The sequence below is a fragment of the Canis lupus genome, chromosome 19, assembly GCF_011100685.1.
Source record: "Canis lupus familiaris isolate Mischka breed German Shepherd chromosome 19, alternate assembly UU_Cfam_GSD_1.0, whole genome shotgun sequence".
Classification (NCBI taxonomy): Eukaryota; Metazoa; Chordata; class Mammalia; order Carnivora; family Canidae; genus Canis; species Canis lupus.
Window position 1 is genome coordinate 46,949,493 of NC_049240.1, and position 25,772 is coordinate 46,975,264.

Consider the following 25,772-nt stretch of genomic DNA (forward strand, 5'->3'; position numbering starts at 1 on the left):
CATTGAATCCTGCTGCCAGACTTCCTCTGAATGAGTGCACCACTTCATACTCCCGCAAAGCGGAAGGGAGCATGTCCCTCCATCATCTCATCACACAGCATTATATAATTCTCAATTTTGCAAGTTGATGGCGAGAAAATGTCACTACAGTATTGCATGTTGCATTTATTTTTATTCCTCTCATTGATGTTTCGGTTGAGCATCACTTCATCCATGTAGCGTTAGTTAGGTTCTGCATTCTGAGAATTGCCTAGATACCAACTTTGACTATTTTCTATTGATCTTCTCACTTTATTTTTGAGAGAACTCTTAATATAATTGAGATAATTGAGGTAATACCTTGTCAGCTTTAGACTTTGTAAATATCTCCTCCAGGTCTCTCACTATTTACCTTGATGATGAAAGTCCTCAATACCTAAAATCTTTAACTTTGATCCATATTGTCTCATAATTGTACTCTTCATTGTTTTGGGTTTTTAAAAATAAACACTTTACAATTTGAACATTGTACATTAATCACCATGTTTGATAACATATAATATCCCACCAGGTTGATGGCACTGTAATATATCAAATCATTCCTACACTCCTCTCTTGTTTGAATTTTAAGCTGATTCCAGTCTTATACTAAAACAGTTGTAATTACAGCAAAAGTCCTATGCTTGTTAATGTGTCTTTTATTTTTGAAGATAAATGCTAAGCCTGGAATACTTGATTAAATCACATAACCATTTTTTTTAATGTTATGTATTACCATATTGCTTGTCCAAGGAGGAGGCATGTTTTGGTAGCTAGCAACAAAATGGTCAGTTTAATAATAACCTTTTCATCCCATTCAAAATTTAGTAACTGTTAAATAATATATCATAGTTGCTATAGTTTGTATTTCTAATATAAATGTCTTTTGATTGCTTTTTGCCCACTTATCAAGGCACTTTATATCTGTTATACATTTTAATGAGTTAATAAGCAGTATTGCTAAATGCTTACTCCTCAAGTACTTAGCTAAATGCTTCACCAGTAATACCGAAATGATATTCTAACATAGGCTATATTATTATTTTACTTTCAATTTTACAAATGGAGAGAATTGATCCCTTGTCTTAACCTCTCCTTTCTCTCAAACCTTATTGTATATGTATTTTGTATCAGATTTTAGCCCTGAAATAGGTTAGTTTTTACTCTCTTGCTAGAAGTTCCTTAGAGACCGGAAGCAAAAACTATCCTTTGATTTCATACCATTAACAGTACCAAGGGCTTCAATTATCACTTAGCAAACATTATTTTATTACTCTCTATAAAGTTTTCTATTAAAAAATCCATGAGAGCTCATCCACATCATGCATTGTGTTTTTATTTTCCTTCCTTCTCCTCCTTTTCCTTTCTTTTTTTTTTAAATTTTTTTCTCCTTTTCCTTTTTGTTTAGCTTTCTTCTTTTATATAGTTCTTTCTTTCTAGGAATAGTTTGACCTTTCTCTGAATTTGAGCAAAAATAGGTAAAAAAGGAAGGAGAACTCACTGGTTATATCTTATATCCATAAAAGGCCATATATTTAGCCTTATCTTGAAATGGTGTTCTATAAATTATCACGAGATACACAGACAGGATTGAAAGCATAATACATTCAGCCTCAACTTTAATTTTTTAACTGTTCACATCGAAAATATGTTTTACTTTTCTGATGAAGTTTAGGAATGCCTTTGTTCTGAGACGTCCATCCCCGAAAGGAAATAGCCCAGACCTCACTGAAGCTCTGTGAGACCCTAATGAAAAGCTATTTTCAATACGTCCACTTACAAAAGACTGGACCTTGTGGACACTATCTCTCCATCTACACCTGTCACTTTCACTTCAAGCCTGCCCTTCGTCCTCTCACCTGTGGCTCTGCACATCATATCACATGTAACTGGTCCCTCTGCTCTGCTCTTTGGGGGCATAGAAATATGTACTTGGGGGTGAAAAGATGAGCAGAAGAGGGATATGGGAAGAAAAGGAGTGAAGCTGTACAGTGTGTGTGTCTACTAGTGTCCATTTTCTTCCTAGAGACCAGAACTATGAGACTTTTATTTTTGTTTTTTTTCTTTTCTTTTCTTTTCTTTTCTTTTCTTTTCTTTTCTTTTCTTTTCTTTTCTTTTCTCTCTCTCTCTCTCTCTTTCTTTTTTTTCATAGTCGTTTCTCAGAACAGACTTCCTTTAGAGCATGATGCCAAAGTACCCTGCTAAGGTGAACTTATTTTTTTCTTTAGCACTTTCTGATCAGGATTCCCAACCAATTGTTCCAGGCTGAATTGTCTTTCTCTTCTTTTTATGCTCGGTGGTGAGGACTGGAGGGAAGATTTGAATAGTACAGAATACAGAAGTTAAGTTGTAAACGTTTGCTTTGGTTTTAGGATTCCCATCATATGCTCTGTTATAATTTCCAATATCTGATCACTCTCTGAGCATATCAAGATTTTACATTTCTTGCAATACCGACAGAGATGTGTGGATTTATGCTTTAGTGTGTGTGTGTGTGTGTGTGGCCCACTTTTAGCAGTGGCTAACTACAAGAGGCTCGGAGTATGAGGGAGAAGAAATAATTTCCTAACCTACCTGTTTGAGAATGAGTAAGAGCACCTAACAGTGATCAAGGGATTTTATGGACCATCAGTCAGATACACTAGAGTAAATCACTGTCACTCCCACCACGGTGGGGAATCATGTCAAATCCAGGGTGATCAAGTCAGGTAACAAAGGCAGGTGTCCCAAGAGAGTCTGCAGTTTATGAAGGTGTCTCATTTGCATTTTCCTCTGACTTTTGGTTGGCCACCCGTCATCACAGAGGCCTAGGAGAGGTGGAGGTAGGATATAAGACAAATGAATGTGTTCCACCCAAGCTCAAGCTGACAAATTCTTAAAAGGGTAATGAATATTTTAAGAACTATTTTCCATCAAGCTGTCTTCACAAGGAGCAGCTACACAGTTGCTGTTATTATGTGCTGCCACCCGGTGTCCGTTTTGTAGAATGCAAAGAGTTTTCTGCCAAAGGGAGGGCCTGTGGTGGTTTGGGGGATTATTTCCCCCCTGCCACCTTCACCCCTGAGGGTTTGCTTCAAGGAAGTTTTGTGAAGCGTCTCCCTGGGAGGAGAAGTCCCACTAATTGCATACGTGTAAAGAATTGTCATTCAAATTTAGTCCTCCCCCCCCCCATGATAGTGAACACCTTTTCCCACCTTCAGTGTGATCTATTTTTTTGTCATAACAAGAATTAAAAAAAATACTTGTACTCCTTGGCCCACAATCTGTTTCCTGAATTGAATCACTTGTCTCGATATACAACCCTCACCTGATTGTTATCCATAAATTTGTGATGAGCCTGTCCTCCTATGCCCAAAACCTCTGACTTGCTGAGGTTAAATAGCTCCTGAGCTATGTCTCTTACTTAGTCCTAAATCTGCCTAATAGTTTGTTTGCTTTCCTTCCGTGTGGAAAAATAGAAAGAACGTCCTTACAGTTTAGACGATGAGATAGTGAGGCATTAGTTGGCCCCCACCAATGGATAAATGGCAAAGTCGGGAAGAAACGGCCTGCAGCATCCCAAGCCAGGCCACTTCTTGGCCTGGCTACAAGGGGAAAGACATTTAAGTGCTTATTTGGCCGAAGTTCTTTTATCTTCCTTTCTCAGAGCCTATGGTGAGGCTCTGCATAGATGTGCTCAAGATCCTAAGGGAGAGCTGCTTGCCACTTGCTCTGGGGACAACGGATACAGCAGAGTGAATATGGTCCTCATGATCTGGGAGACTTGGCTTGAATCCCTATCTACAAGTTCTGTGCTCTTGGGTAGGATGTGGACTCCCTGAGTGTTGGTTTCCTCATCTGTAATATGAGGTACGACCCACTCCCAGTGCCTTGTGTTTCCATGTTTATTGCCTGGATCCACCTAGTTGAAGGGAAACTCCCTGAGGTCTCTCTTATTTGCCTTTATATATTCAGTCCTTGGAATTGTGACTTGTGTGGTAGATGCTCAATAGATACTGGTGACTGGCTCTGCACTTTTGTTTTCTGTTTTTGTTTTTTAAAGATTTTATTTATGTATTTATTTGGCAGAAAGAGAATGCACAAGCTGGGGGAGCAGCGGGCAGAGGGAGAGGGAGAAGCAGGCTCAATCCCAGGACCCTAGGATCATGATCTGAGCTGAAGGCAGATGCCTAACCAACCAAGCCACCCAGGCACCCCTAACTTTCCTTTTAATTACTCGACATATACAAAATACCAGGTGTGATACCTTGCACAGAGTAGGGACCAAGAGAAAGAGCTCTGGAGAAGGCTCAGGTATCAACAGCAGAATTATAAATTGGAAGAAAATATGCTCAACCAGAAGCATTAGATAGTTTTGTTGTTGTTGTTAATGCCAGGGATAACATATCAAAACACCAGAGAACCAAGGAACAGAGAAGGGAAATATAGGAGGTTGGTGCTTTTGTAGTGCTTGTGAGTGAATCACAGCAAACACAGAACAGGAAAAATCTAGAGGCATGGCCCACCTGAAATCTGAGAACCCGTATGCTTTTTTTGCTCAAAAACCTTCCAGGAGCCCCTACTAAATGTCAGATACTATTCTCAGAAGTGGAAAAGCTCAAAGAAGTTAGAGATGATGTCCACCTCTTTGGAGGAGTCAGGGGAGTAGAAGGACTTTCCCTCCATTCTGAAAACTGCTTCATCCTTGAAAGGTCTATTTTAAAAGTCTCATCAGGGGACGCAGTTGAGCATCCGCCTTCGGCCCAGGGCATGATCCCGGGGTCCTGGGATCAAGTCCTACATCGGGCTCCCTGCATGGAGCCTGCTTCTCCCTCTGCCTGTGTCTCTGCCTCTCTCCCTCTCTGTGTCTCTCATGAATAAATAAATAAAATCTTTAAAAATAAATAAATAAATATCTCATGAGAAACTGCAAGACCCACCTGTTCTGGGCTAAGCCCTTAAAGTTTGTAGGAGCAGCTCATTTCCTGAGTTGTCTCTCAATATACCAGACAATAGTCACCTATAAGGATTCAGTTGCATAGAGAAAGCCTTAAAGGTTAAAGTCAGGGCAAAACCTTGCCAATTGATCCTTTCTACAACTCTCTCCAGAGCTGACAATGCCCTCCAAGTGGCTCCCATGTTAGATTAGAGAGGTGAGAAAACTGTCCCACTGGTATCCTGAGAACTACAGACAGCCCAACAGAAACCCATCAGATGGGGAATGAACCAGACAGATATTGTAGGGAAAATGGTCACGTGCCCAGAATATCTCATTCACAGAGTCAGGCTCTGACTTAAGTCATAGGTTAAAAGTTGTTTCCATTAAGTGAATTCTCAGCCACTCCTAGACTAGAGGCTTTTGACTCAATTCCTGGTTGTATGATCTTCACTGACTGCAGATGAGTCTGCTCATCACAGACCAGAGTAATTTCCCAGCAGAAGAGAGACAGAGGGGCCATCATTAGGAGCACACCCCAGATTCCAGCTTCTTCTGAGAAGCTGAATGGTCCTTTGTGGGACTCCTTTAAATCAGTGCAACTTCCAAGGGAAGTGGAGAGTTTGGAAGTGGTGGGCCTTTGCTCTGTCCTTTCAATTAGCATCGGGTAAAATAGTTTATAAGGGAGCCTCCTTGGCTTCTACCTTGTTACAGGCTGTGCATATGGGCTTTTATAACGTGAGCATTTCAACCAAAACCATAGTGAAATCTGACATCGACAATCTCCTTAGCCAAGATAGTACTGCTTAATCCTATAAAAAAAAGTCAGCATAAATTAGTGAACAGACTATAGGCTTCAGAGTCAGAGAAACTGTGTTTGACTCTAAATCTAACTGGCCTTAAGTTACCTAAACTCTGTGAACTTCATTTTCTGTATTAGTAAATGGGCATTATTGGTATCTTCCTTTTTTTGTGTGAAGCTAGGCTTCTAGGCAATCAAACTGTAGCAGGTACTCAAAATAATATGTGTTAATTTTCATTTTTAAAGAGACAGTGGGAAAAATGAAATTAGGGCGTCTAAAATGTCGACAACAGTTTTTCCTCTTCCTTTTGAAGTCAAATTATTTTAAGCAAGTTGGGAAAATCTTCACTTTTATTCTAACACCATAGAGATGTTGTAATTTATGAGATCAAAATGAAATAGCATTGTATGTAAACTGTCAGGGTGATTCCTATTACGAAGGTTCTGAGACCCGCAATTCTTAACCCTCTTTGACTTGTTCGTCACATTCACCTACGGGGGAGCATTTCATAGTGGTTCAAAGTTCTAACAAAGAACCATGAGATAATTGAATTTCATGCAAGTTCATTTCTAACCAGTTCCAGTTCCAAGTTTAGGGAAGGGAAGAGTAATGCCAACACGTTCTGTAAACGATCAACATCTGAAACAGATTCAAATCAGAACCATTTATCCAGGGCTTGCTATAGACTGGAAGCAAATAAGGTATAGTATCTCCCTGCCAGGAGATGAAAAATATAGTGGGAAATATAACAGGCAGGTTAAATATGGGTTCCATCAGTCCGAGGGTGTTCCATATTCCCTGATCAAATACTGTCAAAATAAGGGGTGGAGATAAACGATGCCCAGTATAGACCAGCAGTCCTTTCAATGTTTTTCTTTTCTGTCTCTGGGGTCAGCTAATACTATGACCTGCATAGAGACAAGGCTATGGGCGTCTCAATTCATTTTGCTGCTCCTGGTACCTCAAAAGAGAAGTGGGCCTTAGGGGAAAGGAGGGAAAAGGTCTCTGTGGCTTTCTGTGCTGCTGCTGCTGCTGCTGCTGCTGTTGTTGTATTTCCACCTTTTTCACTATTTGATAGAAAAAGTGACTTCATTTGAAGACAAGTAGGTCCCAGAACATAATGTTCATATTTGCATGTTGGAATATACATATTGTTTGTTTTGTTTCTGTTTATCATGTTGTTGTTGTTGTTGTTTTTAACACAATGATGCCTGGTTAAGAAAGCTTCAGGCATTGAAGAGCAATCCAATCTTGTTGTAAATATTGACTTTACTGAATCAAAACTGTCCTTTCAATCAAACTCCTAAATTCTAAGAAGCAAGTGGAAATAAGCTACACAGAGATCTTTAATGGCCATTTTTAACATGTTTTTGTGTAGGTTTCTATTGATCTGAATAAAGTCTGTAAACTTTTTTCCTACCATTAAAAATATATATATATATATTAATTTATTCATGAGAGACACAGAAAGCAGAAACACAGGCAGAGGGAGAAGCAGGCTCCCTGCAGGGAGCCTGATAAGGGACTTGATCCCAAGACTCTGGGATCACGACATGAGCCAAAGGCAGACACTCAACCACCCAGGTGCCCCTCTACCAATTTTATAAAATGAATTCCGTTATTTTGAAGTGTTAAACCAAAGCCACCTGCAGCAGTATGATATAATGGTTAGAAACTTAAATATATTAATCTCCTTAATACTGTTTTATCATCTACAAAAGGACACTCTTCACGACACAAAGATACACATACAGTTGCTGAAGTAATACAGGTTCAATGCAGGAAATTTGATAAACACCAAGAAATTCAAAGGAGAATCGAAAGTTGTGATTTTATCACCTGATTTAACTATTGTTACACCCAGCTTTCTTCCCCCATGCTGAGTCAGTTCAGTCACTGACTCAGGGAATACATATGTAGTGCCTCCTCTGTTCAAGGCACTGTGCTAAGCACTTCAGGATACTTCTGCAAGCATGAAATGGTTTTTACCATTTTGAGGATTTATTTTAAGATGGAGAGAGAGGTGAGATATACAAAAATTATTTTTGAACCTATCATAAGTGCTGTGCGAGGAAGTCACAGATGGCCGTTTAGGACAAATATTTGACTTCTGGTGAATGAGAATTAATCATCAGAAGGGGCTCAGAGTGGGGAGTACAGTCTCAGATAAATGCACAGTAGGATGTTATAAACTACATATTGTATTGTGGTCTTTCTTAAAACCTTCCCATATCAGTATTCTTTTATAACATAGATTTTATTATTTCGTTAGAGGAGTTTATTGCATGGAATTTATACAACTAATCTTTTAAAATATATTTTAGGTGCACAAGAAATAATGGTGCACTTCATTATTGTGCACACAGTGTTAACAACTTATGAGATCACTGCTTTAGGATAAACTTAAACTCATAGAAATGGACTTGTTTAGTCAAATAGGAACACATTTTAAAAGATGTAAAAAAAAAAAAAAAAACCCAACATGCTGCCAAATTCACTCCATAAAGATGCGCTCATGTACTCTCCCACCAAAATTGTATGCGAGAATCCACTTCTCCACCCTTTCAGTAACCCTCGGTATTATTCCTTCTAATTCTTGCCAATTTGATAGGCAAAAGAGGGAAAAATCATTTTACTTTTTAAATTTGCATTTCTGATTTCTACTGAAATTCAACATTAAAAAAATATTTTGGGACTGCCTGGATGCATAATCGGTTAACTGCCAACTCTTGAATTCGGCTCAGATCATGTTTTAGGGTCATGAGATTGAGCCCATGTAGGGCTCCATGCTGGGTGTGGAACCTGCTTAAGATTCTCTCTCTCCCTCTCCCTCTGCTCCCTCTCTCTCTGAAAAAAAGAATTTTTTTTTGAACTAGGCAATGACACATTATCTGGTTAGTTTTTCCAATTCTGAAATATACTGAAACAATGCAGAGAAGTAACAATGAAGGGAGGGGTTCTGATTTCTGTTTTTACTTCACTAATTTTGGCTTGCTGTGAAAACAGACTGTGGAGTAGGGGCCATGAATACACAAGAATTGGAGTTTTAGTACTTGAAAAAGATTTTGTGAGGCTCTCCAAATGAGAAATGTTTACTATAAATGCCATGATTTTTAAAAATTACAGAATGTCTTTATTATTACCCAAATTCCCTACCACCTATAGATTTTAATAAAGAAAGACTTTTATGAAGACTAGTTAAAAATACAGTCTCCACTCATCCAAATGTTGCCTATACAATATCTATGAATGATTTCTTCAAGTGATAATGCTTTTTTTTTTTTCTCTCTCTCTTTTTTCTTTTCCTAAGGAAAAACTGGTCTACTTCCTGGATTGTTCTTTCTAGTCGAAAAATTGAATTTTACAAAGAATCTAAGCAGCAGGCTCTCTCTAACGTGGTAGGTAGTTCTGTTTCTACTATTATCATCTTCACAGAAATATTATTGAATTAAAAGTTTGGTTTCATCAGAAATCACACTGAAGCCTCCAAGCTACCAACGACTGAATGCAGATGGAGGAAATGACTCAATAAACTTTTAATCAGATGAAGGGAAAATAGAACTTAGTGTCTGTTTTATTAAGTGGTGCATTTGGAGAATAATCACAAAATGAGATGAATGGTGAGCAGCTATCTAGTAATGCGAAGGTAACACTTTAAATTAAGGTGCCATTTATAAATGCTTTATTCTTATTTATGAAATGATCGCTAAATGCAGCTACTTGCTCAAATAATGTATTATAAAGTATGTTATAAAATGCATTAGTAATAAATGCTTAACGGATGAGACTATGGGAAGCTGTTTTAAAGAATATTATAAGACGTAAATCCTATTAAACCATGTATGTGCATCTTTAATACATGAATTTAAGTTGTTATCTAGCATGCTATAAAGTGCTTCATACATTAATAAATAATAATAAACTGTTTACAAATGGCACCTTAATATAGGGTGTTACCAATGAGGAAACACTCTAAGTTAACAAAGTGATTTTTTATCTTGGTCCGACTGCGCCATTCACTCTATCCAGCTAACCTTTCTGAATATTCCTGAATCCATCTAATGGAGCTAATGGGATTTTGGTATCCTGTAGTTATTAGATAAAGCGAAATTTGTAAGGTTTCTTTATGGTACCTGGAGGGCCTCGCAGTTGCCCCCAGAGATTTGACAGTGACAGTAAGAAGGAGCAATCCCCAGCTAGTTATGGGGGCAATTCAAGCTCCAAAACTTGCTGCCCAAGGCCCAGACCCAGGCCATGTAGGAGCCGGTGGGGAGCACCCTGACACCCTCCTGATTGAGAAGGAGGCCGGGCAGGAACCCACCTGCCATCGGCCTGATGGGCGGCAGGGAAAGGGGTAGCCTGGCAGCGGTTAACCACAATGAACTAATTTGTGTTTGGCAGGTAATAAAACGATGGAAAGTTCTTTGCTTTCCAGCCACTAGTCGTGTTTGCTATGTAATCCTCTTTAAATAGGAAATAGAAAATCGTTTGCTAGGAGATGTTTGTTTGTTTGTTTTTAAATAGAAGAACAAAAGGTAGCATTTGGCTTGTCCCTGATAATTGCAATCGTCTTTATCCCCAAGTGGCTTGCTGATTTTGGAGTCTCGGTGCGGTCCAATCTGTAAACTAATTATAAATAAATTAAAAATACATCTCAATCCTTTGTATTTTTAATTTAAACTGCCTCAGAAATTTGTTCTAGGCTTTTGTTTTGTTTTTATTTGGGGGCTACAGTAAGGTGGAGATAATCTTTTTAAGAAAAATAAAGTACCCCTGAGGGCCAGGCACAAAACAACTCCCATCCACTCACAGGTCCTTTGTCTTCCCTTTGAATGAGTTCTAAAGGGGGGAAGTCGGGGAAGGGAGGCAAGTGGCTTGCCTGGCAAGTTGGGCTGCTGAGATGATCCTCGTCCTGCTGGGTGAGTAGAATTCCACTGGAGCAGCGCTTCTGTGAACGTTCTGGGATACTGGGAGAGATTAGATTCCAAATTCCAGCCTTTTGCTTCATTTTTATTTTATTATTTAAATTAATCTCTTCTTCCCAGTACCAGGAGATACAATTATCAGCCGCTTAATTTTATACAGGTGAAAGCAAACTCTTTTTTTTTTTTTTTTTTTTTTTAACACTGTAGGCAGACCTTTCAAGTTAGCTCACTAATTGCCTGCCTCCAGTCCGACCTTCAGAGTTGTAAATTGACAATAGATTTTACTTTTAGAAGAAAATTCGTTAACGTTTTCTGGCAGGCCCTATTTATTACTTCTGGCCCCGTTTTCAATGCTCTTATGGTTTCTCCCAGGCACTCATCTTCAAAGTGAATTCAGGGCAGGAACTAACTGTGTTTTGTGGTAATGGGGAAGAGAATTACAGATTCATGTTTGTACTGCATGAATTGTCGTGCTAGTCAACTTCTTGGATACATTTCTAACCAAGTATTAAAGGCCTAGTGGGATAGCCCACATTTACCAATTCCAGTCTCCGAGAAACGATACGATGATTGCCAGGCCTTGATTAAAGATGCTGTGGTTTTATTTTGAAAGAGATTTATGCTCAAGTTTCTGTATTTCCCTTGCACCCCCGTACACATGTCCTGGTATTGTTCACGGGGCTTCTGGGAAGAAGTCTGTCCTTTCCTCCAAGGGGTCAGTAGAAACTGACTGAGTGGCACAGAATGTGGTTTGAAGAATAAATGGCATTTTAATCTTTATAGGAATGATCTTTGAATGTTAATGTCGTGGTGAGACAAAGCAACCGAGCAGCTAGGAGCAGGGCTTTGAAGTTCAACCACAGGGGACTTCATTCCAGTTTTGCTGCTGAGGAGCTGACACAGTCATTCAACTTCTTTGAGCTTCAGAATACTCATCTGTAAAATGGGCGCAGGGCTATCTGCCAAGAGAATCAATCGTGGGCCCAGTTACTAAGAAAAAGAATAAATAGTAGCCGCAAATTATTACAGTCCACTCTAATGTGTGCCATTAAAATACATAAATATATCCTATGGTGTGTAGTACAGGGCGTATTTAATTATAACCTGTTTTTACAGCATATTAGTTTTGTACTTGAATTGATACAGAAATGTATAGAAGAGGAAATACATTACTTCAAGGAACACCAGCAAGGGGGGGCTCCAAAGAGAGAACTCTGTGCCCAGAGGCAGCATAAATGTTGTGTCTAAGGACTGAATAATTCTGAAAGCGAAGCTATCGCTCCCTCTGGGGCTCTAGATATAAGCTCTTGCAGGAGCGGATACATTCTCCTGGGGCCCTCTTCTTCCTCCACTGGCTCTTACCTGTGACTTTCACATTTAATACTTCATGTCACAAAAGGTACCTGATTGCACCTTCCATGTTTGACTGTCTTTCTCCCTGAAACTCTACCCATGGGCAGCCAAGTCAGATTCCTATCAAAAGCAACCTCCTCTGGGGAATAGACACAGAATCATTTCACTGGTTTGTATGAATTAGAGATTCACAGGCTTTGGGTCCTCAGTGACCTAGTCAAGGAAAAAGAGGACTGACTCATTCTGTTTTCTTTGTTTGTTTTTAGTAAGGACATTTGAGAGTAACCTACCTCTTACTACCACGGCCACTTTCTGACAGGAAGGGGATCATAATATATCCCGATGTCAAATCTAGGTAGGATAAGGCCTCAGAATCCAATACAGTCGTCTTCACCGAAATGGGAAACTATCCCCCTTCTATGTCTATATGCATTGTCTCTTTTTTTTTTTTTTTTTTCTGTTCACTTTGCCTTGGACCAGAGAAAGTCTTTTCAGTCTTTCAGCCAAGACTGGCTGGCCCTTCTGTGTAAAGGAGCATTCGAAAACCACCGGTATCACTACAACCAGGTTTCCTGGATTATGAAGGAAAGAATGATGCTCATAGTCTCATAGTTTTTTACATATTCTGATTTGTAATTTACTTTAAATGTTTAAAATATTGTCTTTGGAAATAGTGCAAAAGCCATTTTTAGTAATATGTATAATAGATATGTATATTTTAAAAGTTATGAATCAAACTCCTACGTAACACCATCAAATCAAGATCCTGTCAGCCCTCTAGAAGCTTCATCTCCTGCCATTTGTCACTAAATCCTCCAGCTTCTTCCCTTGCCACAGAGTTAAATTGCATTTTATTCATTGTTTTATAACTTTTCATTGTTTCCCCACCTGTATCTGTAGCCCTTAAGAAATGTAGTTTACTTTGTCTGATTTTGAATTCATATAAATGGAATCACAGTATGTGCTTCTTTTGTTTCTTGCTTCTTTCTTTAAATATGTCATGCTGTTTCTTTTCATTTTTTTTCTTCCATATTTTTTTTACACTGGTTTAAGTGATACACTTTGTTTCCATTTTGTTAGTGGCTTGCTTAGAATTGCAGCACTGATCAAAGCTTATCAAAACCTAAAACCTTGGGGCAGCCCTGATGGCTCAGCAGGTTTAGCGCCACCTTCAGCCCAGGGCGTGATCCTGGGGTCCCGGGATCGAGTCACACATCGGGCTCCCTGCATGGAGCCTGCTTCTCCCTCTGCCTGTGTCTCTGCCTCTCTCTCTCTCTCTGTGTCTCTCATGAATAAATAAATAAAATATTAAAAAAAAACCTAAAAACTTATCAAAGCCTAAAGCTAATCAAATTCTTTACCCTCTTCCAAAATATTACCTTAGAATATTTTTAATCCATATATCCCCTTCTCAGCACATGTGCTATTGTTGTCTGATATTTTAATTCTTTCTTTTTTTCTTTTTTCTAAGCTCAATATAATACACACACACACACACACACACACACACACACATACACGCACATATAGATAGATGTGTATCCACAGTTTTATTCTTCCTGCCTGTAATGTTGGGCCTCTTGAAATTGTTTATGACTGTCACTAATATATTTTAGAAAATTATCGTATTATTATCTTACTATTTTGCTGTTGGCTTTTCAAATGACACTTTTATATTTTCTCTGAGCCTCTAGTTAAACCTACATTGTCTTCTTACTTGATTCTCCACATTTTACATTCTTTTAAAAATCTTTTTGTCTTTCTCAACTGTATTCCAAATCATTTCTCTTGATTTATCTTCTAATTCTTAATTCAATCTCTCTTTGAGATAAACATCTATATTTCAATTGTGATTTTCATTTCTAGAGGTTTTTTTTTTTTTTTAATCTGCTATGTCATTTGCAAGAGTTGTCTTCTGCAGATATTTTCCAAAGTCCTTTTTATTTTGTTAAAATTAGAAGTTTTTGGTTGTTTTATATTGTGTCTAATGACATAACATCTGAAGTCTACATGTTTCTGCTGCTTCTCACTCTGTTGCTTGGTTTCCTTGTGTGTCTGGTTATTTTTGACTATGTGCTAATCATTTAGTCTTGGGATAAAAACATGTCCTATTCCAGAATATTTTGCATTTTTCTCATAGTCTGGGACACTCTTGGTGACTGATTAGCTGAATCTAAATTAACAGTTTCAAACTCTCAGATTGTGTATACATTATAGGTGAGCTATAGTTGTGCTACAACTTCTCAGGGACAGAATTGTTCTTCAGTGTTCCTTTTCTTTTTTTCTTCTCTCACATTGCTCATCTGCAATGGCAGTTTTCTTTATAATCCCTTGAGTTGGAGAAAGAGAACAAGTTTAATATTGGGTCTCCTTTATTCTTTCATAGGACCTCAGGCAGTACCTTTTCCATTATTCTGTGAAGTCAATTGACCAAAGTTCAAATGTATAGTACAAACAAATGCCCTCAGGCAAAGAGTGGTTATATTGATTTGGTATTCAGCTTTCCTCTCTGTGTTCAGATGCCCATTTCCCAAAAATATTTGCCCTAGCAGTTCCCACTATCTTATCAGGCTTTCAATATTTTTAAGGCAATTTTTAAAAAGAAATATTTTATCCAGCACTTTTCATTGTTTTCAGTGGAGAGTTGATCTAAATAGCATAGTTTCTCATTTACAATCTACCTCACTTTCATTTAAATATGCATTTGGTTAATCAAGTTTGTGCTATTTATATAAGCCTTGGTGGGAAAAGACTTCATAAGAATATGTATTGAAATCCTACAATGAACAGCTTGCTCATTAGGGCTACATATAAGGCATAGAGATATAATCAAGATATAGTCTTTGCTTTATATCGTCTTTGCCAAAAAAATAGGGTGAGATGAAATAAGAAACATAAAAGAGTTTTTCTGAGATTTAAAGGAGGGAGAGCTCACATCTGTGAAAGATTTGAATTGGGCCTTGAAGGATGGTTATAATTTCAATATGTGGAGATTTGTGGGCAGGGAATTCCAGTGAATTAAAAAATATGAACGATGACATGAAACTGAGAATGGGCAAGGTCTGTGTGCTAAAAAGAGAAATGAGGTTTTTTTTTCAGTTTGGTTGGAAGATTAAAAAAAAAAAAAAGATTGAGAAGTGTACCAAGGACTGGGATTTGCCACCAGGGGCAAATCTTTAAGAAGATGTGTCAGCATTCTCTAGATATCTTCACACTGGAATAAATATCATAGCTGTTTTTTTTTTAAATAAATACATACTGAACAGAAGTATAACCCAAGTGTTACATGTCTTAAAAGGACAAAGTCGACCATGGAAAAAGGCAAGAGAGAAAGTTGATTATTCCAGGATCATGGTTTTCATCTCATTTAGTACAAGAGAAAAAAGTTTTGCCTCAAATGGCATCTACATAATTTTTGCTTTATCTGTTTAAGGAAGTCCCAAAGAAACAAGAGCTGTCAGTATGGTTTCTCCTCTGAGGCTTGGACTTGGACTCACACCCCTTGCATGTCTCAGATACACTCATCTATTTTAGTGTCACTGAAGTATTTCAATCAGCTACAGCACTTCAAGTACAATTTGCTTCCTAGGTACCTGCTGTGCTTTGTGATTTTAGAGCTTCTACTTGATATGGACTGGAACCTGACTCTAACCTTGGGATGTGACAAATATACATTCTTGGCTTTAAAAAAATGATAGTTTGACTCATGGGGGAGACACTTTGTAATTTAGAGCACTCATTCATTTATTTATTCTACAAAGAATTAACTATTCCTATCAGGTGTCACACAATGTGTTTTTAAGCCCTGGAAATATCAAATGAGTAATATATAGCCTCTGCTCTTAAGGCACTTATCTTCTGATAGAGGACACAGAATAATATGTAAATTTATTATAAAAATACAAGACTAAAGAAATTATATATATGTCAGGGAACCATAGATCTAGCTACAGGTAATTCTTTCACAGGGAAACTCTTTTTCCAAGTAATGCTCAACCTACATATCTCTTCATTTGTTCATTCTGCAAAATCACTGGGCATCCTTGGTGTTTAAGCCCCTATGCTAGGTGGTATGAAACATACAAAAATGAATCAGACTTAGATCTTTCCCTTGAGGGTTGAGAAACAAAAGAAAGCATGCACATAAATTGAGTAATTGTAGTGAAAAAGTAAACATTGATAGTTGCTCCAAAATGGCATGTACAAAGGCATGAGTTAGTTTTATAAAAGCTCAGAAAACAGAGATGCTTCCAACTGGAAAAGATTCTAAATATGTCTATCGAGGAGGTAACAGTTGGGCGTGTTTTTGAAGGATGAATAGGATTTCAAGGCAGGAATGGGATGAAAAAGACATTTATGTAGAAATAAGGGAGTAACCTATGATAAAACATGGGAAATTAATTCCCTGTTTATTATACAGTTATGTATTGATCTTTTGCCTTGCCCATGCACTATGTGCTAATAATTGTTCTTGAAAAGGATTCTCAGAGGTTCCCTAAGGCCTAGGGTAGATGTGCCTTCATCCTAGTTTGTATTTCTTCTACAAGTTGTCTGTATGCACCTACCAGTGAAAGATTGCCTCAAAGTAAGTTGAGGAACGGTACTGTGGAATGGCAAGCACTCCAGTTTGGTTAGAAGGTCCTAGTGGGACCGGCTTATGAAAGACCTTAAACAAGACTGTGACCAGAGATAATGTCCTTCCGTAAGCACCCGGGAGCCCTTTGCAACCAAATACTAATGATCCTTAGATTAAGGCAGAGTCAGAGTTTTCAGGGACAGGTTTGAGGAATTAAGGTATATGTTTTTTTCAACTTTTAGTACGAAGAAAAGAGGACTTAATAAATGATCTGAGAGACAATTTCTAAAAAACTGGTGAAACAGAGGAGAGCCATAAGGCCGTGCTCTTATTGACAAAGAAAGTGGCAAAAAGGGCTAAGTTGTCATCAGTATGGCCCAAGGCACTTAGCAAAGCACAGGGCATCTTCTCACTCAGAAAAAAACTTTAATATTCTCCTATGTCCTTGACTTTTTCACAGTTATGGTCCTCTCTAATGAAGTCCTAGTGCAGAGAAAGCAAGTGGGCAATTCATCTGAGGAGAACTATAAATATCGTATCCCCAGACCTTGGGTGTATCAGCACATCAGTGAGCACCAGTAGCAAACTGGGACTTATTTTCATGTGACTCCAGAATATATGTTTGGTGTCATACTTACTAAAATACACATACTGTGGAAAGTTTATTTGTGGTTTAAGAAATTTCTCTTGTCTCCACATCCATCAAAATTCAGACCAAGTGGACCTTACTTTCATCAGTCAGCTGTTTCTATTATATTTATGCCACAATGCTCACAAATCCTAGTTAACATAAACCTAGCTTGACATAAATTCAGAAGCATTATAAACATTTTAGGAAATATTTCTCCCCTAAAATTGTATGATTCTAAAACCAGTATGTTCAGTATGGTGCCTACATGTTCATTCCATACATGAAATTTTTTGTGTGGGCAGACGGGAGAGGCTCCTTTTTTTTTTTTCCTTTGCACTGTACTGATAACTTTTATTCAGAGGTAAACAAACACTGGCATATTTTACTTTTAATAACAGAAAACTTTTCCAAGGCATTTAGTAAACTATTAACTTTTTCAAACCACTCATTCAGCCATAACCTTGAAAGCAGAAAAAGAGTAATATAAAGCACCTCATTAAAATAATTTGTTTACTTTTTTAATATTGTTTACTTCAAATGCAACTAATGAACACAAGCATTAATTAAATAATGCAATACATCTAATGCTCATTTGCTGTAGTATGGCTTTAATAACAAAATGGACTTATTTATGGGAGCAAAATGATGTGATTTAGCAAAAAGATGAAAATAGTTTCAATCAGAAAGCTATTCATGAATTATTGAGTATTCTGTGCAAAATGAATATGGAATTATTTTATCTTTGTAAAGTGAGTATTGAGCCCTTATTCAGATCCCTGCTTAAAATGATCATAAACATTGGAGGGGCAAACAATAGATCTACCAAACTTAGCCTAATGAAGGCATCTTAAATTTCTGCTTAATATTTTAATTCTCCTAATGATAGTGCTCTGACAAAGTCAGTATGGTTAACATCAGGGTAATTTCTAGTATAGCCACAGACTACACTATCATGTGGCCTCATCAGATCTTTAAAAATCAGAAAAAAAACCATAATAGTCCAAAATCTGGAGGATGATGGGTGGAAGTAGAAAGAAAAAAAAAAAAAAGAAATTGAATTCTAGTGTTTTATTAGCATAAACATTGTAAGGAAAAAAATGAAATCAAGTGATCAATATTACTATAAATGAAGCCATGTTCTCTGGTTATAATTCTCTCAAGATTTAGCCATTAACCACAATAAATTCTGTATCTTACATAATTTTTAATAACCACAAAAATCTATGAAATTGATAGGATGCTTTATAAATGGATAATAGCTTACTGTCCAATAAACCTCACCTTAGGCTCTCTCAGAAAACTATTTTAATTATGAAGTTTGACTCTCTGTGGTTTATCATTTTGGTCAATGTAATGCATCTGATTTAGAGCTTGGATTTCTCTAAGATAAAATAGATTTTTATACCACAGTGCATTTTGAGGTTAACTGAATATATGTATTTGGTCTTTCTTAAGAATTCACTACTGAGTTGGAATGCTCTGGGAAGCAGTATATCACATCAGGTAGGATAAGTCAGACTACCTGGGCTGAGAATCCCCGGTTCACATTTTATTTGTTGCTATAATCCTTGGATATTTCAACTGCAGTGTTGAGGTTAATAGGAGTATCTACCTCAGATGGTTATTGTGAGATTATGTGAGACAACTCATATGGCACGCCTGGCACATAGCAATGATAAACACTAATTATATTTATTATTATTGTTGTTGCTACTACATAGAACAATAGGGCATAGTGGTTAAGGGAAAAGTCATTGGAACCCAATAAAATTGGATTCAAATACCCAAATTGCCACTTACTACCAGTTTATTTAAAATCCCTGTCTTCATTTTTCTTAATATAAAGACTTCAGTCAGGGGAACACTCCCTGCTCTCCAAATACAATCCAAAATTTCTACAGAGCTTCATTTCTTACTCATACCACAGTCAGAAACAGGTATTTCTGGTCAGTTTTCTGCTACATGGTCCTTCTCTCATCATTTGGTTCTGCAAACTCTTCCGAGTGGCAGGTGAGGGAAAGGTAGAGAGAACATTAGAAGGTTGCAAGCTCTTTAAAGCCACAAGCCCAGAAGTCCTTGTGCTCACAGTCCACTGATGACAGTGGGTAATGCGGCCACATGTTGATACAATGGGGGCTGGGGAAAAAATGGAGTCTCTGGTTGGTGAGCTGCTTCCCTGTAACAACACACATTTGGAGTAGCACTATCCATCTAGGCCACAAGAATCAATGGTCTCAGCCCTGATTCTCCAGAGAGCAATGCCTGGATTAAGTGTCCATCCTTGTTTGGGAGGCATGAATCCAGGATGTAAAGAGTGGCAGGGAATGATAGGAAGGGGTGGGGGAGCGGTGCCATCAAGCAGGCTGCTACTCTCCAGTGAACCTCAAAGGGACACAGAGAATCACTGGGCAGCTGCATCTCTTGACTTAGAAAGAAGCTGCAGGTAGGCTGCTTGGAGAAAGGATGAGACAGTCTCTGGGAGGGACGGAGGGATGGAGGAGAAGGAATTTATCTGCCATGTTTCTTCCCATTTCCTGCTTCCTTTTGGCTAACATTCACCATCCAGAGTCTTCGCTGCCTGCATCATATGAACCCTGGGCACACCCTTGGATGGCTACTCCAAGAAAGCCAGATCCCCTACCCAGTAAAGTGGCATTTTATACAAATCTGGAAGTGGATGAGGAGCCAAAAGCCTGTCTGCACTCCTGCAGCCAGGAGGAAGGGACTCGCATTTCAAGAAGGTGACTAGTCAATCCTCAGGAAGTGGGACCAAACCGGTTCAAGCAGGCTGGTTATCTGCAGGGACAGCTGAGGTAGACTGATGGGATGAGGGTCTAGGCAAGGACTCCAAGGGAGCGACATGTGCCCAAGATAGTCACCTTGCAAAATTAAATAGTTTTTTACATAATGCAAATGTAAGACACTACCAACATGCAACAAAAGTGGACTAAATAGAAACTATTGTGTTTATTCTGGCAAGACTTGGATTCAGAACTAAAGATATCTTGCATTTCTTGAAAAGGAGAGAATACTTATTCCTCAAAAAACAAACAAAACATAACATTCTAGTGCCCAAAGTCACCAACAGAGGTTTGCTTTTCTGAAAATCTGCTTTGATTTGGTCTTGTATATACTGAGAAATTTCACTGTAGAAACAATTTCAGTTATTATTAACATCATTTATATTCATATACATAAAACCCACATCTTACAATCCAAGTATCGTCTTCTATGTTGACAGCAGCCATACTTTAGACATTAATAAGATCAGGTATCTATTCAGCACTCTTTCCTAAATCATTTTGCCCAAATGAGAATTTATAAGTGAGTTTTATCCTCCTCCATGAATGATTTTCCAGAATCAAAACCAGTTATGTGATAAAACTTAATTCCTCTAAACAGATTTTGTGTTTCATGTTTCAAACTGATAAGGACAATCTGAGTTTATATTCTGGAATAGCAATTAATCCAAAGTAAAAAATGGAAGCTAATAACCTGTTTCATAAAATCCGAGCCTTGCTTTGTTTTTGTTTTTGTTGTTTTTGTTTTTGGGTTTTTTTGTAACCCCATCTAGTGATAAGGGTAGGATAATGAGCAGTCTGGTGATTTGTTGCCTACACACATGCCCAATCTTCCTCATGGAAAATGCCATCAAGCAAAAGAGCATCTGGCCTTTGATATTTTCTTAATGTGCATTAAAGGGCCTCAAATTTCCCATAAAAAATGGAAAACTTAATCCCAAAGGTTTAATCTGAGTCAGAGAAAAATATAGAGAGGATACCCTGTCAGCTATTATTGAGGAATAGGAAAGACAGACTAGAAGAATAATAAAAATCAAAAGTGGACAAGACCCAGGATCAATTTTTAATGACTTCACATTGCCCTAACAAAGAGGCTTTTATATTTTATTGTCCAGAAGCAGTAACTTTTAATTCTATTTAAATATTTTAAAATCAGTCATTTATATTTTAAGTTTACCCCAGAAGAGATACAAGTACACTCTTAGATTTAAATCCAAATTTAGTCAATTTTTAAAAAGTACATTTTTATAATGATGTACAATATGATCCATTGGCATCATGTAGTTCATTAGCAGATTTTTCTTGTGTTTTATAGCTGTAGAATCAGAAATATGTTTTCTATTAAAGGATTCTTTAATTTCAGCCTTCTTGAATAAAATCTTGATTGTCTTCCAAATAAATTTGACAACTTTTCTGAAAAACTTGTTCCAATGTTTGACAATGTTTAAATACTGAAGAATTTTCCTCCTAATAAAGCTAAGTCCCTAGCATTATTCTTCAAGCCTAGGTCTTTTGGCTTTAGCTTTGTAACAATGATCTACTGAGCAGGATCATTTTTATACTGTCCTCTATCAATATATCTTAGTTTTCTATCCTTGAAGCTGATATATTTATTTACTTGAATTTTACTCAAATCACTTTTTCTGGCATACTTCTGAATTGACCCCAAACTCTATCAATTGCTTTGTTCCTTCCATAGGGTCATTTCCTATTAAAGATGAATATGAATGGGAATATTGTGTTTTAATTTTGTAAACTATTAATTTCTATTTTGTAAATTATCTCATTTTGTAAACTATTATCCTGAGATGTATTATTTATTTTGTAAGGAATCAGAAATTTTATACTGTAATTCTCTATTGGGTAACAAAAGGAATTGTAACAAAGCGTATTTTAGAATAGGGGGAAATTATGGGAAGGGGTGAAAATGTCTCCATAGCTGAGGAACAGAGAATTTTAAGGAAAAGGAACAGAAACTAACAGTCCAGAGTCCAACTGGAAGGATGATGAGAAAGAAGGTGTCAAATTATTTTTGTTGACCTTCATGGTTAAAACATGTTAGATTAGTTAACAAAGAGAGTAAAAGACTGCAGTGGGTTGAGAAGAGAATGAAACATGAGCAAGCAGAGAAAGCAACTGCAGAAAACTCAAGAATCCTGGCAATCATGGAAGATAAATAGGTGAGAGCGAGAACAAACAAGGCTGTGGGGTTGATGTTTGCTTGTATTTATATATGTTTTTGAACAGGGGTGACTTGAGCATGGCTATGGGCTAAATAAAATATGTAATCTATTTGAGAAAGAGGTTGAAAATGTAGGAGAAAAGGGATGACTCAGAAAATGAGGAACAGGATTGGATAGAATTGTGAACCAGAGAGATAAAGCCTTGGGCTGAAGAAGGAGTATCTCTTCTTCTGAGGCAGAAAAAGATAAGCTTTGTGAGTGGATCATGCACTGTATGGCAACAACAGACCAGGAGATTTTGATGTTCATAGACATCACTGTCATGCCAGGCATGGAAGTTCATTAGACAGGTGGACCAGAATCACGACTCAGATCCAAATTTCCAGGAGCGAGAACAGAATATGGGAAATGATGACACTTACAAGAAAGAGATAGAAAATGTTAATTCTTGTTTGGGGATCTAAAAAGAGCATCATGTGATGTAGCAGGAGAAAACGCTACATATAAAGGGAAGGTCATATATTGCGTTGTGATCAAGAACTTGAGACTTGGAGTCAGGACAATGAATTCCTATGTCAGGTCAGGCACGTAGTAAGTGCGTGAGTTTACGTAGGGCACTTAACCACTCCCTGATTGAGGTTTTCCACATTGTTAGTTGAAGGCAGTGGTGACAACTGCACAAGACTGTTGTAAGGAATAAATGAAAGATTGATATAAAGCTTTCAGAGGGTCTGACATGTAGGGATTTATTAAAGTTTATATTTGTGTGTTTGTTCATTTTGATTACATGGACTATGAAAGTGGGAAGAATGGCGAATGTTCTAGCTCAAGGCCTGTGATCTGTGCAAATTAGGAGAACGCCATTTGGTGGACCACTAGAAATGGGTGAAGCTTTGGGAGACAAGTGTTATGAGGAAGAATAGAAAATGAGTAGAAATACATAAAACAGTTTGCTAAGTAATGATAACATTGGTCTTGGCAGTGATTTCATGGATATGTTTGGTGTCCTTATCTTATTATTTTTTTTTTCTAAGTAGAGTTGAAAACCCAGCTGAAGAAGGTGGCCATTATTTGTAATGCTATTGCTCTGAGTAGCCAAAATTTATTTATACAGAATTAGGGGATATGAGGAAAATGGTACAAGAAGGAAAAGTGGATGAAAGAGGAGTGAATCATCACATGGGGGAGAGCAAGAGAGCGAGAGAGGGACATTGAAGTGGCTACCAAGATAGGGACATGGGCCTGTTCATGGAAGGAAGTGAAACCAGGAAGGGCCCAGAGGGGTGCACAAAAGGTCTGGTGATTCCAGTCACATCCAAAGCAAACATAACAGGGTGGAAGTAATGACAACTCAGAACATGGGAGTTGTTAGATGAAAAGCAGAATGAAGATTGCTGAAAGGAAGAGGAGGTGAAACAGTGGGTTCATGAAGAATGAATGCATGAGGTGGGTCTAGGTCAGAGTCAAGGTCAGGGTCACGAGAGGTGACTGAATCATGATGGACAGAGTTCAGATTGAAATAAGTCCAAGCCAGTGCCAAAGACATGGGATTTAGATGCTGATGAGAAGAGTGTGGCAGAGCTGGATGGTGAGAACTCTGGAAAAGCTTAGATTGTTTTTTTCTCCATAGAGAGACAGTCTACTGAACACTCGATAGTCTGAGGCTGGTATGGGATTCTTAAAGGAAGATAATAAGTGTGCAGTTAATGACTATTGAATGATTCTGTGAAATACTGGGTTCAATCCACATGAGTCCATTAAACTGTTTTTTCACTCTTCCATATCAAAGCAAAGACTGCTTAAGAATTAAACCAAATATAAATCTTAATTGTTATAACACGGGGAATTTTTAGATGCCCAAACCTTCCTTCCAAAGCACAAAAGCTACTTGCATTTTGGTATTTTTCCTTCATTTATGAATTCAGCAAATATCCATTGAACAACAAGTCTTGCCAGGCACTGTTCCATACATTGGGAAAAATAGTCGAGGAAAAGGCAAACCAGGCCCCAGCTCAGGGAGCTTAATTTTAGAGGGAGAAAAACAGACAGCATATAAAAATATAAATGTTAATTTCAGTTAGGAAGAAGGCTGTGTTGAAATTAAAACAAGTAGTGAAATAGAGAGTAAGCTGGAAGACAGCTCTCTTTTATATAAGATAGAGGAGACCTCTGACAAGGTGACATTTGTCTGGGACCTGATGGATACGGAGTCAGCCATGTGAAGATTGGGAAGTATTCCAGGTAAACAGGTGGTGTAAAGGCCCAATAGAAAGATCGAGTTTAAAAGAGAAGGACAGAAGCAAGATTAATATGTCTGCACTAGGGTCTAATAAGAAAGTCATATCTTTTCCCACATGTTACATATTTTAACATGAATGTGATCACAGTGTTTATTCAATTTTCAAGGACTGCGTGGTGGTTGGGAGCAGAGTCTGGAGTGACACTGCTCTCATTTAACCTGGGCTCCTCCTTTTTTACCTGTGTTCCCTTGAGAAAGTCTATCTAAATATTCCAGCATATGATTACCTGTAACATGGTGTTAATAATGGTACCTACCTCATACAGTTGTTGTAAGAATTAAGTGGATTGATAGTTGTAAAACAGAAAAGTGCTCGCCACGTTAAAAGCGCTTCTTCTGTAAAATAATTCCATCCTTTTTTCCCCTGATTGCATGATATGGAAAGATAAACTCTTTTGTTACATATTCTTAATGATTATTTCTTTGGATTCTGAGAAAACCATAATCGGTTTAGCTATAGAAGAAGCAGATTGGTTTAATTTTCTACATCATAAATCATTCTCGACAATGAATATTGTTATCATGCTTTGAGATTTTTCACAATGGTGATCACCTGGGTGGCCCAGTATGGGTGAACCCATAAAAATATTTCACTGACTGTAGCATCTGTAAGAGGCATCCTCATCTTGATTGGCTTCTCATGAGATTATTACCAGATAACTGAGAAAAGATACGCTATTAATGGCTGTCCTGCCAACCGAATTTATCCTGAAGGGAAGTTATGCTCGCCTTGTACAATTTTCCCCTCCCAAGAAAATTTTATTGAGTTGCCAAAAACAAACAAACAAAAAACAACTCACAATTTACTGTAAAGCCCCTATATTTCTGGATTTTCTGAAAAAAAAAAAAAAGCTATTTCTATTAAACTGATAGAATTAGACATACTGGCTATGAGGCAACAATTGTGAACAGATTTTTTTTTAAGATTTTATTTATTTATGCATGAAAGACACAGAGAGACAGGCAGAGACATAGGCAGAGGGAGAAGCAGACTCCCTGCAAGGAGCTCGAAGTGAGACTCAATCCCAGGACCCTGGGGATCACGACTTGAGCTGAAGGCAGACAATCACTGAGCCATCCAGACGTCCTGTGAACAGATTTCTTATAGTATTTTTGCCATCCTTCCATAATTTCATGGTTTATTTGTTTTTTAAAGATTTATTTATTTATTTGAGGGAGGGAGGAGCAGAGGGAGAGACAATTCCCAATACACTCCCCACTGAGTGGAGAGTGTGGGCCTTGATCCCATGACCCTGAGATCATGACCT

The 25,772-nt window shown here is 37.8% G+C and overlaps 1 protein-coding gene across 2 annotated transcripts in view; it reads left to right on the top strand.

Annotated features, from left to right (window-relative positions):
- Window positions 1-25,772, top strand: part of ARHGAP15 (Rho GTPase activating protein 15) — a 609,765-nt gene that overhangs the window by 98,776 nt on the left and 485,217 nt on the right. For both annotated transcript variants that reach the window (XM_038565114.1, XM_038565115.1), the window contains one exon: window positions 9,047-9,134. In XM_038565114.1, the coding sequence (XP_038421042.1) occupies window positions 9,047-9,134 (88 nt within the window). The remainder of the gene's footprint in view (window positions 1-9,046; window positions 9,135-25,772) is intronic.